The sequence below is a fragment of the Piliocolobus tephrosceles genome, chromosome 8, assembly GCF_002776525.5.
Source record: "Piliocolobus tephrosceles isolate RC106 chromosome 8, ASM277652v3, whole genome shotgun sequence".
In the NCBI taxonomy this organism is placed as follows: domain Eukaryota; kingdom Metazoa; phylum Chordata; class Mammalia; order Primates; family Cercopithecidae; genus Piliocolobus; species Piliocolobus tephrosceles.
In genome coordinates this window covers 38,942,561-38,958,776 of record NC_045441.1, presented here as the reverse complement: position 1 = coordinate 38,958,776, position 16,216 = coordinate 38,942,561, and the positions used below count along the sequence as shown (strand labels likewise).

Below are 16,216 nucleotides of genomic sequence, written 5' to 3'. Positions count from 1 at the left end.
AGTGGTCTGATAAGGCTGTCAAAAGCATCTGTTGACACACAAGTAACTTAGAAATTAAACAGTAGTGGGAAACCTTCAGCATGTGTCTCTACATGTGTATATATATGTGTGAAAAAAGAAAAAACCATATATATATATACAACTTTAAAAACAAGTCTGTATAGTTTGACCCAAATACAATGATTATTGTTGAAAGCCCATTCGAAAGTCTGAATATTCTTTTCATTTGAAAGAACTATGGAAGGGACTTCTGCAGATATTTAGTACTTGAATATAATTGGACACACTCAGGACACATAGAAATTTTGTACAGATATACATACATAAAATTTTAACATATAAGGAATGGTTCAGAAATTTTGAATTACCTATTTCATGTGATACCCTTTGATTTCTTGACTATCATATGGTAGATAAATAAATGATACATTAAAACTTTCACCAAATGAAGAACCATTTACTCTGAGAGAATAGAAAAACAAATGTCTGTAAGCACACAGGATTTGTAGGGATGTGATATTTACACACCTTATTTCTTTCTCTTCTTTGTAGATGGACTTAATACACTCTCGTGAGGGATGACACTTTATTTTAAAATTAAGTATAAAAGGAAAAAACGGGAAAGGGAAACAAGTGAAATTATCCAAAAAAAAAAAAAAGAGAGAAACATTCGTGTCACATTTTGGGTCCTGTTTCACAAAAAAATGAAAAATGAAAAAAAAAAAAATAAAGAACCTCACACAGCCAGGATTTGCAGATACATGAAATTCCTTAGAATATCCTTCCTCTCCTTCCCCAGTTTTCTTTCTCACCACCAGGTCCATTCTTACTAGTTACTAGGAAACACATTTTTCTATTGGCTGGGTTTGCAGAGGACTTTGCAAGTTTTTAGAGTCACCAGTTTCACCAGCCTGTAAGGTCAGCACCCCCAGGACTCATTCCCGTTGACACAGAGCTTCTGCATCCCCCCATCCCTATAACTTCTCTGAATACTGTTTTGTGACCCAACCTTGTCACTTAATGTTTTTTAAAACATTAAGTTGCTGTTTAACTAAAAATCTTATTTCTGCCATGATTTAGCAGCATTCAACGATCAGAAGCTCATTAGTGACAAAATGCAGGGCTGTGGGGTGCCTTTCGGAGAGTCTGTTGGGTATCTCAGCTTTATCCCCCTTGGAAAGGGACGCAAGGGCCACAAGGCCAATAGGGGATTCTCGTTTGTCATGGATGGTATTCCTGGGCCCTTCTGGCCCTCCAGCTCTCAGGGCACATCCCCAGACATTGCTATCTCCTTGTAGAGAGCACTTTCCTAGGTAATTATATGTCAGATATTCTCACAGGGATGTGGACATACACCAGGCTGGTGGCTGGGGCAAAAGGCAGGTAGTACTTGCAAGTCTATAGGGCAGATACTAAGGCAGATTGTAACCCAAACCCCCCATAATTGAAGGTATAGGGCACCCAGTTTGGACAGCATTTTAAGCCTATGTATAGCCTCCAGAATTGAGGATTTCAAAGTACAAAGTACATTATTATTGACTGAATATCCCTAATCCAAAAATCTGAAATCTGAAATGCTCTAAAATCTGAAACATTTTGAATACTGATTTGATGCTCAACGGAAATGCTCATTGAAGAATTTCTGATTTTTGGATTTTGGATTGTTCAACTGGTAAATATAGTGCAAATGTTCCAAAATCTAAAAATCCAAAAACGAAAGCTTCTGGTCTCAGGCATTTAGGATAAGGGATATTCAACCTGTATGAGGATCTTAACAGCTAAAATATCAGTCCCATAATAATATTGAACGTTTTCTACACCCAGAAGGAAGTGATGGCTTTAGAAAAAGTGAGGGCAGTTCCTAAGATAGCCTGCAGCACGTGGTTCCCTTTCTGTGGGAGAAAAGCACCATGCGTGGGTGTCTGCAGCCTTCAGGGCGTCACTGCTCTGAGATGCTGGTCACCCTCCATTGGCAGCAACAGTGGCATCCCTGCTGTCACTCGGTAGAGTAGCCCCTCTGGCTGAGGGTGGTTTGTCCTGCCCGCTCTGCACTGTGCTTGTGGGTAAACAGAGAAGGACTCCTATGAGCAGAGCAAGGTCAGCTGGCCCTTCCCAGTGTTAGCTCCTGGGAACATTCACTACTGGATGCACTTGGAAAAGTTGTTGTGAAGCCCCTTGCCCTGGTAGGCAAAGCCCTAGTGACTGATGGTCAATTTTATGATTCCCAGTTCAATTGTCCCTTTAAATGGTCCCTTCCTATGTTAGCAGTGCCCCCAGGTTCTACCTGTTGGGGATGTTTCTGAGTCTCAGTGTCTGGAGTGGAGTTCTTAGCCGTGAAAACACTGTCCCTGACCCAAGCCAATCAAGAGCTGACAGTAAGTCCAGCTGGGGCTGCCAGAATGGGACAGGTCTTTTGGAAGGTGTCCCCATCCCTTCTGCCCTGAGCATGTGAGCTGCAAGTCTCTGGAAGGTTCACTTTAGCCAGGGCAGCTTCACACATGGAGGATGCAGTGATATTAAACAGTCAGCCTGCAGACATATCAAGTAAACAAATTATATTTTAAAAGGTATTTTTGGCCAGGCCCTGTGGCTTATGCCTGTAGTCCCAGCACTTTGGAAGGCCAAGGTGGGAGGATCACTTGAGCCCCGGAAGTTGAGGCTGCAGAGAGCTGTGTTTGCATCACTGCATTCCAGCTGGTTGACAGAACAAGACCCTGCCTCAAAAATAAAAGATAAAAGGAATGTTGAAAAATACAAATTTAAACATACAAAACGAGTATCTTGATGCCCCCCTGAACTTGAAAATGGGATTGCAGATAAACCCATCCCTGGGAATGTAGGGGGCACCCCATGCCTGGGGCTCTTGCACCCAGGCCCCAAGTAACTGTAGACATCAGGCATACTAAAGCCAGATAATCTGGGAGAGGCTGGAACTTACACAGAAAACACAGTAAAGAGAAGAGGTTTCCGCCAGATCCTACAAATGTCAAGGATTTGAGGAATTTTGTTGTCCTGAGAATTAGGTTGAGACAGGAAGAGCAACAAGTCCTTTTCGGGCTGTTTACAGCTTTGTGCTTGTTCCCGGTCAGATGAGAAATGCTGTGGCAGTAACTCTGGAGGTGCTGTGGCTGCCACGCTTTTGGATGCTGACAGCTGGACATGCAGAAAGGTGTGGAGGGAGAAACAGCCGGCGCCCGTTGACCCTTGCTGAGTAGAGGGGGCCTTTTGCAGGCTGGTTTTATGTCCCTCTGTCCTTTTCACGTGTGAAAAGCAACAAAAGATGTCCTTTCCCCCACTAAAATGTATAAATAGAAGTCCACTTACGGCCTTATCCACATGTCAGGGCTATCTCACTGATTACTCTGTTGACAGTTTCTTAGCCTGGGAAAGCCCTGAGCTTGCTGACAGCTCTTTTCTTTCCCTTGGGTGGGCTCTGCTGAGGGATGATGGGCAGGGAGTGGCTCAAGGGCCACAGCTCAGTGTGAGGCCGAGACAGTGGGGTGCACATCCTCTGTGCACCGGCTCTGCCATGGCCCCTCCATTGCCAAGTGGCAGCACAGGTTTCTGCCGAGGAGTCACACTTTAGCTGCAAGGGTTAAGGCAAGGAAGTAAGATTCCCTTTTTTGAGTTGTCTTGATATTTAAATATTCTTTCTTGAGGAGTAGAGTAATGCCAGCCTTAGTTTCAGAAATTTGAAAAATACAAATGTACTTCAAAGAATTGTTGCCTTTTCCATTTCTTGAAATTACTTTTGGAATATTATCACGAAAAGTAGTGTTCCCATTTAACTTAGGGCCATTGTAATCATATGCAGTTTATAGATAGTGATGTGATTGTTTATAACCATGCAAGGTCATTTGAAAATACATGTCTTTAAATCACGGAGAAAATTAAAACTGGAGGGAAGATCTTTGAACAGATGTTGCGCAGTCAGCGGCCGACTGGAACACTGGTGCCCGGAGCATTTGTGCCGGGGCACTCAGCTGCATCTGGAGGCTGCACAGCTCTGCATCTCTGAGAAAGGGGTCACCTGCCACATTGTGTTCGCTGACCTGCTGTGAATGAGGAAAAGGGAGTTGATGTTTTGTTTGTCTTGGGACCCACCTCTGGGGATGGTAGGCGCCCTCTGGAGTCACCAAAGCACACTCCTTTCAGGATACAGTCGGTTTCACAGCCCACTGGTTATCCCGAGTTCCTGGGCCCCCCTTTGCCAGGGCACCAACCCCTCACCTGTCCACCTGGATCTGACCGCCAGGGACACATCCTCCTGTGTATTTACACTGCCGTGTGCAACTTTCCCACGATCTTTCCAGGGGAAGCGCAGGGAGACAGGGAAGTATTGTCCAAGGATGGGCACCTGCATGGGTTTGGCCACCCCCTTTAGGCCTGGTGGCTGCCCCCAAGCATCCTCTTTGGCTCTCCTCTCGGGGTTCTTTGGAGACAAAATGCCCTTTGCTTTGGAAACAGACATATTCTCCTCACTTAGGTAGCTGTCACCTCCCATTTTTATTTCTCCTTATTTTGCCTGATAAAAATTTTTAGTTCTGTAAATCAACCATCATCAATTTATTAGATTGTTGGTTTTGGTTTTGGATTTTTGTTTTTGTTTTTTCCTGTAACTACAGAAAGACATTTTTCTCTGAATAAACATTTCAACAGAAGTCATTGATTTGTTTTCCTTCTGGAAAATCCATTTTCGATGAACGAACCTCTTTTTGGAAAGCAAACCTAACAGTTTTTGTTGCATGGTCTTGGTTTCTCTCTTTTTCTATCATGGGGAGACACGAGGGCCATGTATTGGTTCACATGTTGCTAGCAGCATTTCCTCCCAGACAGGGACAAATGGGAACTGCTCCACACTTGCTGGTGGTGCCAAGTCTGAGCTTTCTGGCAGCCACGGGGAGAAAATTCCTTTCCTTCACAAACTCTGGCTTTAAATGTGTTTTTACCAAGGAATCCTTTCCTTGTAATGTCAAAACCAGGGCCGAGCACGAATCAGCTCCAGAATTTGCTTCTGCGTGCCAGTCGGGGCCCATCTGAGATGCGTGCCCATGGCGTCAGTTGTTCTTTGTAGACGGAAAGTCTTTTCTGCATTCTTAGATCACTTTGACTCAGAAATGCTTTTGCCTTTAACTTCATTCCTTCCTTCCAAGATGAAACTTTCCTCAAGATTCCAGTCTGGCTGCAGGAGAGGAGGGTAGGGTCTTAGGACGACAGAACTGCCCTGGTGTCAATTCCATAACATGTTAATCATTTTGGCATCAGTTCACACTTTGACCCTGCTGTACATTTGTTCTTCTTGTTTATTCCATGATTTAATAAGGTTAGTTTCCCGTGGCCACCACCATCCTGTGACAGTTTCTGAGGAGGTGCCTGGGAAGGGACGTAGCTGTCATGAAAGGGAGCAGTGCGGCCTCTCCAGGCACACACTGTTCTAGAGTATGCTGAGTTCTTCCCGCTCCACCTGGAACCACTGTGTTCACACAGTGAGGGAAGCGACTTTTCCCTTTCCGGGGGATGGTGCTGCTATGAAAGATGCTGTGAAGGAGGCGCGTGCGTACGTGCATGCGTGCGTGTGTACGTGTCCGCAGCGGGTGCTGGAGGATGGAGTGTGTTTTCTTCCCTGTCTTCACATGTAATTCAGTTGACAAGAACTATTCCATGATGTGGTGCGTGCAGGCTTCAGCGTGAGAGATGAGTATGTACGTACAGTCTCGCTGTGTATCACGGCCCCTCCCACAGTACACAGCACTATCGTTTCTGGCAACCAAGTTTGATGTCATTAGAAAGCTTCCGTCTCGGCCGGGCACGGTGGCTCACGCCTGTAATCCCAGCACTTTGGGAGGCCAAGGCGGGCAGATCACGAGGTCAGGAGATTGAGACTGTCCTGGCTAGCATGGTGAAACCCCGTCTCTACTGAAAATACAGAAAAATTGGCCGGGCATAGTGGCAGGCACCTGTAGTCCCAGCTACTCGGGAGGCTGAGGCAGGAGAATGGTGTGAACCTGGGAGGCAGAGCTTGCAGTGAGCCGAGATCGTGCCACTGCACTCCAGCCTGGGCGACAGAGCGAGACTCCGTCTCAAAAAAAAAAAAAAAAACTTCTGTCTCTGTGCCCTCTTTCAAGTTCTTTCTCCTTTGTTTCTTGTTATAGTCTTTTCTTTACAAGAATTGAAATTTATTAATTTAAGGGCAAAATCATTTGCTGAGAGTATTATGGACTGATTCCTTAACATCTGGTTGATGCCAAATTCAAAAGAAGTATATAAAAATAAGTATTGACCTGAATTCCTCATGCTGTGTATCTTAAGACCTCTTATGAATTTGGTAGTGCATAAAAGAGAGATTTAAATTTAGTCTCCTTCCTGACCTCGTCTCTATTCATAATGTTTAAAGAATAGAAAGTTGAACAAATCTTGCATTTGTTTGTAAAGCTACCATGAATTTCCCACCTGTTGCATCTCACATGTGATACTTTGCCCCTGCAGAGAGGTGCTTGGAAGACCATGAGCTGGTGGTCCAAGTGGAGAGTACCATGGCCAGTGAGAGTAAATTTCTATTCAGGAAGAATTATGCAAAATACGAGTTCTTTAAAAATCCCATGGTGAGTCTTACATCTTCAGGTTTGGGGTTTGGGACTCTTGACATCTTGAAGTTTATACTTGGGTTTCATAGTATCAGATTAGAAAGTGACTGAGAGGCATGACGTAGCATATGGGTTTGAGAGTCAGAGTTGCAGTTTAATGAAGCAGTCCTTGCTTGAAACCCAGTCTCGTGCTTCACTAAATGTACCTGGGACTGGCTGAAGATAGAGGTCTCCTTCTTCAAATAGACACAGTGTAAAAGGGGTTAGTCTCTAAGACAGGAGCTGGGGGAGACTGGGCGTTTTCTGTTATTTTGAAAGTTCTCAGTTACACTGATCAAACACTTAGCAGAAGAAAAACTCATTATTCTCTGCACATAGCAAATACATTTTGTGATCATACGTGGAAGAATAACTAGAGAAATCAGTGCGATTGGTGGTGTCTTGAGCTGGTCACCTTGATCTCTCTTCCGTTTTCTTTGTTTGGGAAAGAAGGCACTTGTCGTGTGAGAGGCCAGGATAGGGAGGGCACCTCCTGGCTCCTGGGGTACTTACTGTCATCCTGAGTCATGGGGCAGAGCTGTGTCAGCTGGGGAGAAGACCCAGGGTCATTTCTGACTCTGATAATTTAGCTGCTTTTTTATTCCAGAGTAAGAAATTTGAAGACTGTTTTTGGGGAATGCAGCAGAAAAAGGCTTTTCTTGTGACTGGGCTCACCTTTTAGTTTCAGGAATTCTTTATCTCGCTCTGTGCACTTGTGCCACTGGGCTGGGATGCTGGCATCGCTCTTTGCCATGGAACATGCTGTGAGACATGCATCTCTTAGTAAACATAGGTAGTATTCCATACTCGTAACCAACATTTCAGGAAATGAAACACAACCTTTTGAAGGAGCTGTTTCTTCTGTGTGGTAGGAGAATAAAAAGGACTGCCATTTTAAATACAGTTGTACATAATTATATTGGTAGGAATAGTTTTAAAATTGACATATCTATATGACATACCTTCCCTCACTTTGAAGCTAACCTTTCACGTATTTGTTTTTTCCCATTTTCTTAGAATTTCTTCCCAGAACAGATGGTTACTTGGTGCCAGCAGTCAAATGGCAGTCAAACCCAGCTTTTGCAGGTACTGGGCCAAAATAGACCTCTGCTGAAAAAGACTTTCTAAATAGAAATCCTCTTGGAACTGAATGGCAACATTGTAAAAAACCTGAAGAGATTGCATCTTTCATCGTTTATAACCTTGGCTCTTAAGGGGGGTTAGAGTAACCAGAAATTTAAAAAGTTTACTTGGAAAATCTGTGTGTAGCTGGATTCCTTCTAAACCAAACAGGCACTTACACACAGAATGCCCTTGCTCTGACTTAGAAGAGTCCAGTGATGCCACTGCTGAGTGTGGGCTGTGGGGTGCATGGAGAAACCCCAGTTTCAGGGCTCCCCGGCTCCTTTCTGAGCAGGCGTCCCAGGTCAGGCCACCGCCCAGCTGCTTGGAAATCTCTGCAGAAGCGCTGAGTCTATAGTAAAAGATGATCGGGTTACCACGACAGACTTTTACAAGTAACTTGCCATACATTACAAATAAAGAAACCTGCTTTAATTGTCCTAAAGTCTGTTCTAAGAAAACCTGGTCTCTCCCCACCTCCTCCTCCAGTGGAGGGAGCCACCAAGGCCTCTGTGCCCAGCTGTCACACACGCTCCTCCAGGGAAGCTGAGAGTGGGGAATGGGAATGTTACAGCTACTCCCTAAAAATGTGCCTGTGTACATGTCAAAAGTGAGAGAATGAACCATTTCCTAAGGCCACCAACAATATCCAGTGAATATTACATGTAAGAGAAACTACTAAAATTTAGTTCCTACAGAATTCTGCTCATAAGCCCTTCTTTTGCTATGTTGTTGTCAACAAATTTGTTTCAGCATCTAAAAGATAAGAGCTTCAGAGCTCTGTTCTGGTGGTGTCTTCAGAAGCCCTTCTGACCATAGCATGTGTCTGCTCTGGTGAGAGCTGTCAGCGCTAAGGTACCACCTATACACAGTGAACAGTGAAATGGCACATTCTGTTTTAACTTGCCTTGACTTTGGGAGGACTCATGTGCTTTGTGAAGATGTACCGTGATCTCTTGAGACTCAGGAAGGACTGATCCAGGTGCACTAGGGCTCTGTCTGATGTGCCTTTCCCACCTGGGGGAGAAGAGCTTTGTCCCCTCCCAGTCTAGTAGCAGGACCTGCCAACGTCACCTCCCCAACTTTGCTCCGTGACCTGGCCCTCGGCCTGTCTTCCCTTTGATGAAAAGCATAGTTTCTTCTCTTTTTTTTTTTTTTGTTTTTTTTGATAAAGGCTTTATTCTTAAGGCTACCTGTGGGAAGAGTTAGCTGGAACAGGGGGACATCACCAGGATGTCCTGCACCTGGGTGCATCACTTGCAGACACATGACACCTTTTATGTGACCCTTGACTGGAGGGGTGCCTGGGTAGAAGTGGCCACTACATGCTCACTCTCAGTCCCCAGAGCCCCAATCACTCAGTCGTGGCACTTGCTCTTGCCCTCAGTCTGATATCGGACTGGATCCTTCAGTGCACTCTCTTATAGGGAAATTCGTGACTCGTGTTATCACCAGTGTTAGAAAGGTCCATTTGCTTGCGTGGGTTTAAATACAAATTATGTTCTATGCAACACCAATTGAGATGGGATTTTAAGACTTTGGAAAGGAGAATACTCTCAGTTTGATCAAAAAAAGGAGTCTTTTAATAATTCAGAAAATGTCAGTTATGCTAATAACATGTCTGCTTTAATTATTTTAGATTAGCATTATGTAATTTTTAAAATTTGTTCTTCAACAGAATTTTCTGAACTCCAGTAGCTGTCCTGAAATTCAAGGGTTTTTGCATGTGAAAGAGCTGGGAAAGAAATCATGGAAAAAGCTGTATGTGTGTTTACGGAGATCTGGCCTTTATTGCTCCACCAAGGGAACTTCAAAGGTGAGCTTTAAAACCTGCCACCACCAGCCCTGATTCTGCCCCAGTCACTGCCCGCGGGAGTCGTCAGAGTGAACCTGGGCTTCATTTTTACGTGCACCTTAGACTCCTGCAAGCTCAGGACAACTTCTTAATAAGCTAATTGTGCAACAGCTAAACTTGGAGTCACAGGTTTCCTGGTCTCCCTCAGAAACTAGGTAATAAATAATACATACCTAAGAACCCCACCTGCCCAGCCCCACCCCCACTGTGGGTTGGTAGCAGACCCCCGTGGCTGCCCCATCACTTCAGAGACTGGCCTAGTTCTCATAAGTTGGGATTTAAGCTAGCTATAAAGATGTTTGATAGATTATTGCCACCCTAATGCCAGTATAACTTTATGTATCAGATATTTTATGAAATAAATTGCAGGTTTGCATGTATCCGCAGTGAGAAGAAGGTGGGAGATGGAAAACAGCTGCAGGCCCTCAAAAGACAGCTGGTAGCATTGAGGGCTTAGGCCTCCTTCGCTCCCATGTACACTCTTGCCTGCTCTCTTCTCGTGCTGTCCACGTACATCCTGTGGCAGGACCCATGTCCATTCAACGTGGCTGAGCACTTACCATCTGAGGGCTACGGTCTCTTTCACTCTGGCCAGCAAAGGCGAAAGGGAGCTGGCGGGACCCTGGCACAGGTGTTGAGCATCAGGCCAACTCTGGGAAGTCAGCAGCTGCCGACGCATGGGCCAGAGAGAAGGGGGGTCATCTTCAGAGAGGGGCTTTGGTCTGACACAGGGCATGGTAGCGTCCTGACCTCCCAGCTGTGCTGTGTGGCCCACTCAGCATCCTCGTGTGTGCTGAAGTCGAGAGATTATTTCCTAGAGCAGGAAACAGAGCTGGGCTGGAGAGTTGAGGAGGAGAAGGGTGGGACAAGCTACCAGTGGGAAAACCCAGGGTACGGTTGGACTCTGGATGCACGGCAAACCAAAGGCAGATAGGCCCTATGCTCTTAACTCTGACCTTTGAGTTATAGATTTTCTTCTGCTTTTTATCTTGAATATCTGGTCATGGGGCTTTGATTTGGCAGAAGTATCAAATACGTTCCAACAGTCTTGTGTGTCTTGAGAATTGGGGAAGTGGGTGTTTTGGGTGAGACTGGGTGAATTTGGTTTTAGTTTAGCACTTATTACACCTCATGTAATAATCATATGTAATATATAAAGTGTCAGCGGGGAAAGTGCTTATAAGTGTGCAGAGACTGCCCTCTGTCTACCGGAGGTGAACACATTTGCCCTTTGCTGGGCTTGAGACTTGAACCTGGCCATTGTTGTCACAGGAACCCAGACACCTGCAGCTGCTGGCCGACCTGGAGGACAGCAACATCTTCTCCCTGATCGCTGGCAGGAAGCAGTACAGCGCCCCTACAGACCATGGGCTCTGCATAAAGGTACCCCCGAGCTGTCCACAGACGGCACGCATGCTCAGCAGCCCACCAGAAACTGACTACTTCTCTTGCCCAGCACTTGATTGTTGCTTCTGTTGTCATCAACAGAAACATAGTTTCACACTGGATTTCTCCATTCCTGTAAAAACATCTTTTGTACACTTGCTGCTGTCAGTCCTTGAGTAGCTCAGAAGCTCAAGGACAAGCAAACAGGGATATACAGTGTGGCCAGTGGGCTCAGTGTTTTAGGGAGGGTGGCTTTTGGCTTCAAAGAGTGGGCTGTGGCTGTAGCCCAGTACTAGTAGCTGGAAGGGGAGGCAGGGCAAGGGAGGGGACCCCCAGCCTGTCACCTGGGTTGCCTGCATGGTACTGAGTGAGCTGATGGCTTCTGTGTGGGCCTCGGGCTGTGGGGACAGTCAGATAGGAATGGACACAATGCTGCCCACCCTCTGCATGCACACACACACGTGACACACATCTACATGCACATGCCACACGTGCATACATACATGTATAGATATACACCTGTGTGCATACACATACATTATCCACACATGTCCATAGACACACATACACATGTGCACATACCTGTGGGCAGAGCCCACTCCTCTTCCCCTGATGAGGTTGTGATGGTATTAATAATCATAATGGTACATGATATTTACTGAATGCTTACTGTGCATGAGATGTTCCAGTAACAGTTTTACATCCATTATCTTATTTAATCTTCATAGCCCCTTGTGGGATAGGAAGTTGGCCACATTGCCCACATCCAGTAGCCAGTGAATAGTTGTGCTTGGAGTTTGCGCCGTAGGCTGACTTACTAGCCATAGCCCAAGCCGCATCCCAAGAACACAGAACACAGGGAGCCCCTCCTTAGGAGAAAATTTCTTTCCAAAATATCACTTCATACCTTGCTCAGGTAATACTCTTTCCGTTGTAAGTAATAGGCGTCTAATTCACAGCAGCTAGAGGCCCAAGGCAGCCTCAGGCGGGGCTGGAGGTATGAGCAGCAGCTGGCACGCTCCCTTCCCACCAGCCCACACCAGCCATGCTTGCATGTCTGCAGACGCAGTCTCTGCTTACTTCTCTCATAGCACCAGCCGAGCACAGGGTAGTCACACCTGTCCCTCAACCCCTCTAGATTCTTGAGAGGGAGAGCTGGGGCCGTGTCCAGCATTGTTTGTTGAGTCTGAGGTCAGGGGGTTCCTGTGGTGATGCAGGTCAGTTTATCCCTGCAACAATTCTTCTCCCTCACCAAAGGGCCCTGCCTCTGGAGGGACACCTGTCTTCTCCCCATGGTGCCTGCACCTGCCTCGGGGTGCCTTCTTCCCCTTCTGTCTCCTTCTCCAGAGCCAACATCAGTCTCCCTCTCTGGACCTTCTACTTGGGGTCTGATCTTTGGACTGATCAGACATCAGAATCCCTGAGCTCCTCAGGGCTTTCCCCCCTTGGCTACGCTCTGCAGCCGCCCCTCCTCTCAGTGGCCTGGGGGCAACTTTAAGATCTCTCCTTCTGTAAGTCAGAAGGCAGGTTCTCCTCCCATAGAATCCAGTCCCCCGACAGAGAGGCCTCTTCCTCTTTGTCCTGTTGTGCTAACCATGTTACGTTGTCTTGTGCTAGTTTGTTTTTCTGTCTTCTCTGAAGTTCCCGAAGGATGGCTTATTGTTTAGCTAAGTGGTACACAACCTGGGGCCAGTCCATGATAGGCACTTAATAAAGGCTTGTCAGGAAGGTGGATGAAGGAACACTTAACACACAGGTGTGTGTGCATCTGCTGTGCTCCTTGCTAGGGGGATCTCCAGCTGGTTGTCTCTGGTTTGTGTCAGATGCAGCCCTGCCTTGACAGAAGCTGTTTCTGACTCCCTGTGTAACACTAACAGAACTTTCTTTTACCTCCTGTAGCCAAACAAAGTCAGGAATGAAACTAAAGAGCTGAGGTTGCTCTGTGCAGAGGATGAGCAAACCAGGACATGCTGGATGACAGCGTTCAGACTCCTGAAGGTATGTGACATCTTGCAGTTTGTGTTGAGTGCGTATCTCTTTGTGAAAAATTGGCCTCTGGACCTGCCAGAATAGACAAAGTCAGAAGGCAGGTTCTCCTCCCATAAAATCCAGTCCCTCGACAGAGTTAGAGGCCTCTTCCTCTTTGTCCTATTGTGCTAACCACATTACGTTGTCTTGTGCTAGTTTGTTTTTCTGTCTCCTCTGAAGTCCCCAAAGGATGGCTTATTATTCAGCTAAGTGGTACACAGCCTAGGGCCAGTCCATGATAGGCACAATACTTTGTCTGTTCTGGCAGGAAAATGCTCGTAACTTTTCTGCTGTTTTGTCACAATATTTTATTTATCAAATGTAGTTAAGCATCTTTCTAAACAAGATCTCAGGAGCTTTTAACAGAGGACCTAATATTAAACAGGTTACAGCTAGGTTTTCCAGACTCAGTACTTACTGACATTTTGGGTGGAATAATTCTTTGTTGGAGGTCTGGGGGACATCCAAGCATTGCAGGCCACTTAGCTGTGTGGCATACCTGGTCTCTGCCTGCTAGATGCCAGTCTCACACCTGGCCAGTCGAGACGACCAAAAATGTCTCTAAATGTTGCCAAATGTGCCCTGGAGCCAGAGGGTGGGGAATTGCCCCTGGTTGAGACCACTGGATTAGAAGAATAGGATTTGAAAAATCAGGACCAGGGAGAAAGGAAATAGTACATGAGGTGTTAATTATTTTCACGACTGAACCAACTCTCAGGTTCCCAAAAAGCCAGGGCCATGAAGTAAACATGATGAATTACACAGCTCACTGTAGCTCCTCAGCGGAGATAGTACCTCCTGACTATAAGTTCTAAAGGAAATTTATCATGTGGAACTGCATATGGAGTAATGCCCTTGACAGCAATTTCATGCTAATTGCCAGAGTGATTTCATATGACTGTTTATTGTAATCACTTTGGATTTCCCACAGTGTTCCTGTGCACACATACCATATCCCACATGTCTGGAATTAAGTCTGCAGAGTCCTTGTGAGTTGCAAGTTAGCTGACCCAGATGAGCTTGGCTAAAGTCCAGGGGTCTCCATAGGAGATGTTCATTTGGAGCCAATGGATATGATGGTCTAGGGATTTCTTTACAAAAACTCCCAGCCTTCATTGAACTGTAGTGGCCTTTTATCTGGTCCAGAGACTCAAGGTAGAGTCAATTAAGGAGGTGGAGGAGCCGAAGGAAGCATAGCTCAAAACTTTCCTGGAGGTGCTGCAGATCCAATTCTGAATGTAGTCCTGTTGTGGCCATTTGTCAGGTAGCACTTTGCACCCAGTAATCCACAGATTCCAGAGACATTAAGGATATATCCTAGTGCCATTTTATAGGAGGCTGGGGCCCAGACCAAAAGCTCCACAGATTGGCTTCCTGTATCTCTCTCCCAGAACCTTATTTTATGTTTCCACCGATAACAAAAAGAATTATGAAAACCAAAATTTTATGAATTCATAATGGAAGAGGAAATGTCCATGTTAATACATCGTAGATCATAGACCACTCCTGTTATAAGCCAGTTTTCAGTGTGTAAGGGTCACCAGTGGGAACTGGTCACACAGGTGACATAATATCCATCGAGGGCAGTCTTCTGCATGGACCTCCAGAAGGAATGAGATTGCTCTTTGTGTCCTGTTGTGGAAAAATTATTAACAATTAAAAAGCAAAATACAGAACAGTATATAGAGAGAGTGCTACATTTGTGTGAAGGGGACAGGAAAAATTAGAATATTTGTATTTGATGATATGCTCGTGAACATTCTGTGAGACTGCAGGAGAGAAGAAAGAGGTTGCTTAGTAGGGAGAGGAGATAGGAGAGGCAGCTGTGCAGACAGGGGGCAGCGGCCACGGGTGATCTTTTAAAGGTGTCTGTATATAGTTGAAATTTTAATCTGCAAATGAGTAATCTGTTTTGGAAAAGGCAGAAAAAAGAAAAAGGAAATGAAAAAGGAAAGTGGTAGTATACTCCAGGAGGCTATGAATTCTATTACTTTGGGTTACACATAATAAATCCAGGTAGTAGGTTCTTAACCACTGTTTCTTGGGTGTCTCTCCTTTGTTGCACTAACATAACGAGCCACAGGAAAGGATGTGGGCAGAGTGACTAATGCAAAACGAACTGACTTTATTGTTGTCAGTGTTAACAATAATGTGTTACATAATATTAAGATTTTTTTTGAGCATTTGCTATGGGCCAGGCATTCTTTATCACTTTACTGTTTGTGACAGCTCAGTGACATGCATATTATCATCATCATTATGTGGATGACAAAACTGAGGCCCAAGCTGTGGCTGCTGCGATGTGGCAGAGCCGGGTCAGAGCCCTGACATTCTGGCCCCAGAACCCCTTTCCTCACTACCATGCTTTGCTGCCCTCCCTAGAGCCGCCTGGAAGCTGCAGTCAGTTCTGAATGCATTCCTTTTGTCCCTGCCACTTTGCAGGGAAGCACTTTGCGTCCAGTGATACACAGATTCTAGAGACATTAAGGACACATCTTAGTACTATTCTTATAGGAGGCTGGGGAGCCAGACCTGACAGGAAGATAGCAGTGACGGCCTCGGGGCCAATCTCAAGTGGAGTGCAAGTGACATGTTTCTGCCTCAAACAGCCATAGGATTGTAATGCAATCGAAATGCCATTTCGGTCTTGTCGGCACTGATTCATTACCCACTATACAGAAATGATACCTGGATAGAGTTAGGGACAGTGGAGAGGCAACTCTTTATGACTCCAGGGTCTCCATGTTGACACTCGTTCTAAAACAAGGCATCCCGTGTGTGTGCTCTGCCTTCCTCCAGAAGAGGACACAGGACACCGGATCCCCTTCTAGAGGATAAGAGGGTCTGAGGGCTGAAACTGACAGGACCCTTTTATCATTTACTACAAGCAGCATCTTCATATCAACCGTGGAAAGGCAGAGCTGGGTTGTTATTTTGAATTAACCTGGGACCTTCTTACATCTTTACCCACACAGATACACTTTCTTGAAAAAAATAAATAAATCTTATAGCTTGGGTCTACGTAGGAGAAAGCTGGCCTAGCTATACTTAGCTTTTCAGAAAGATGCTCTCAGTAGATAGCGCCAGCAGATAATCTTTTGTCTCATTCCTTCCTGTTACATTGTTTGTTAGGTAATTTCTTGGATGCTATAGGAGCTATGCAAATAGCATTAAAACTTTGCAACAATTATTTATTACCATC

At 45.4% G+C, this 16,216-nt stretch overlaps 1 protein-coding gene across 2 annotated transcripts in view; it reads left to right on the top strand.

Moving 5' to 3' along the window:
- The window catches only part of GRB10 (growth factor receptor bound protein 10), a 196,864-nt gene that overhangs the window by 164,393 nt on the left and 16,255 nt on the right, over positions 1–16,216 (top strand). For both annotated transcript variants that reach the window (XM_023232057.1, XM_023232056.1), the window contains 5 exons: positions 6,487–6,602; positions 7,641–7,709; positions 9,424–9,561; positions 10,873–10,983; positions 12,886–12,984. In XM_023232057.1, coding sequence (XP_023087825.1) covers positions 6,487–6,602; positions 7,641–7,709; positions 9,424–9,561; positions 10,873–10,983; positions 12,886–12,984 — 533 coding nt within the window. The remainder of the gene's footprint in view (positions 1–6,486; positions 6,603–7,640; positions 7,710–9,423; positions 9,562–10,872; positions 10,984–12,885; positions 12,985–16,216) is intronic.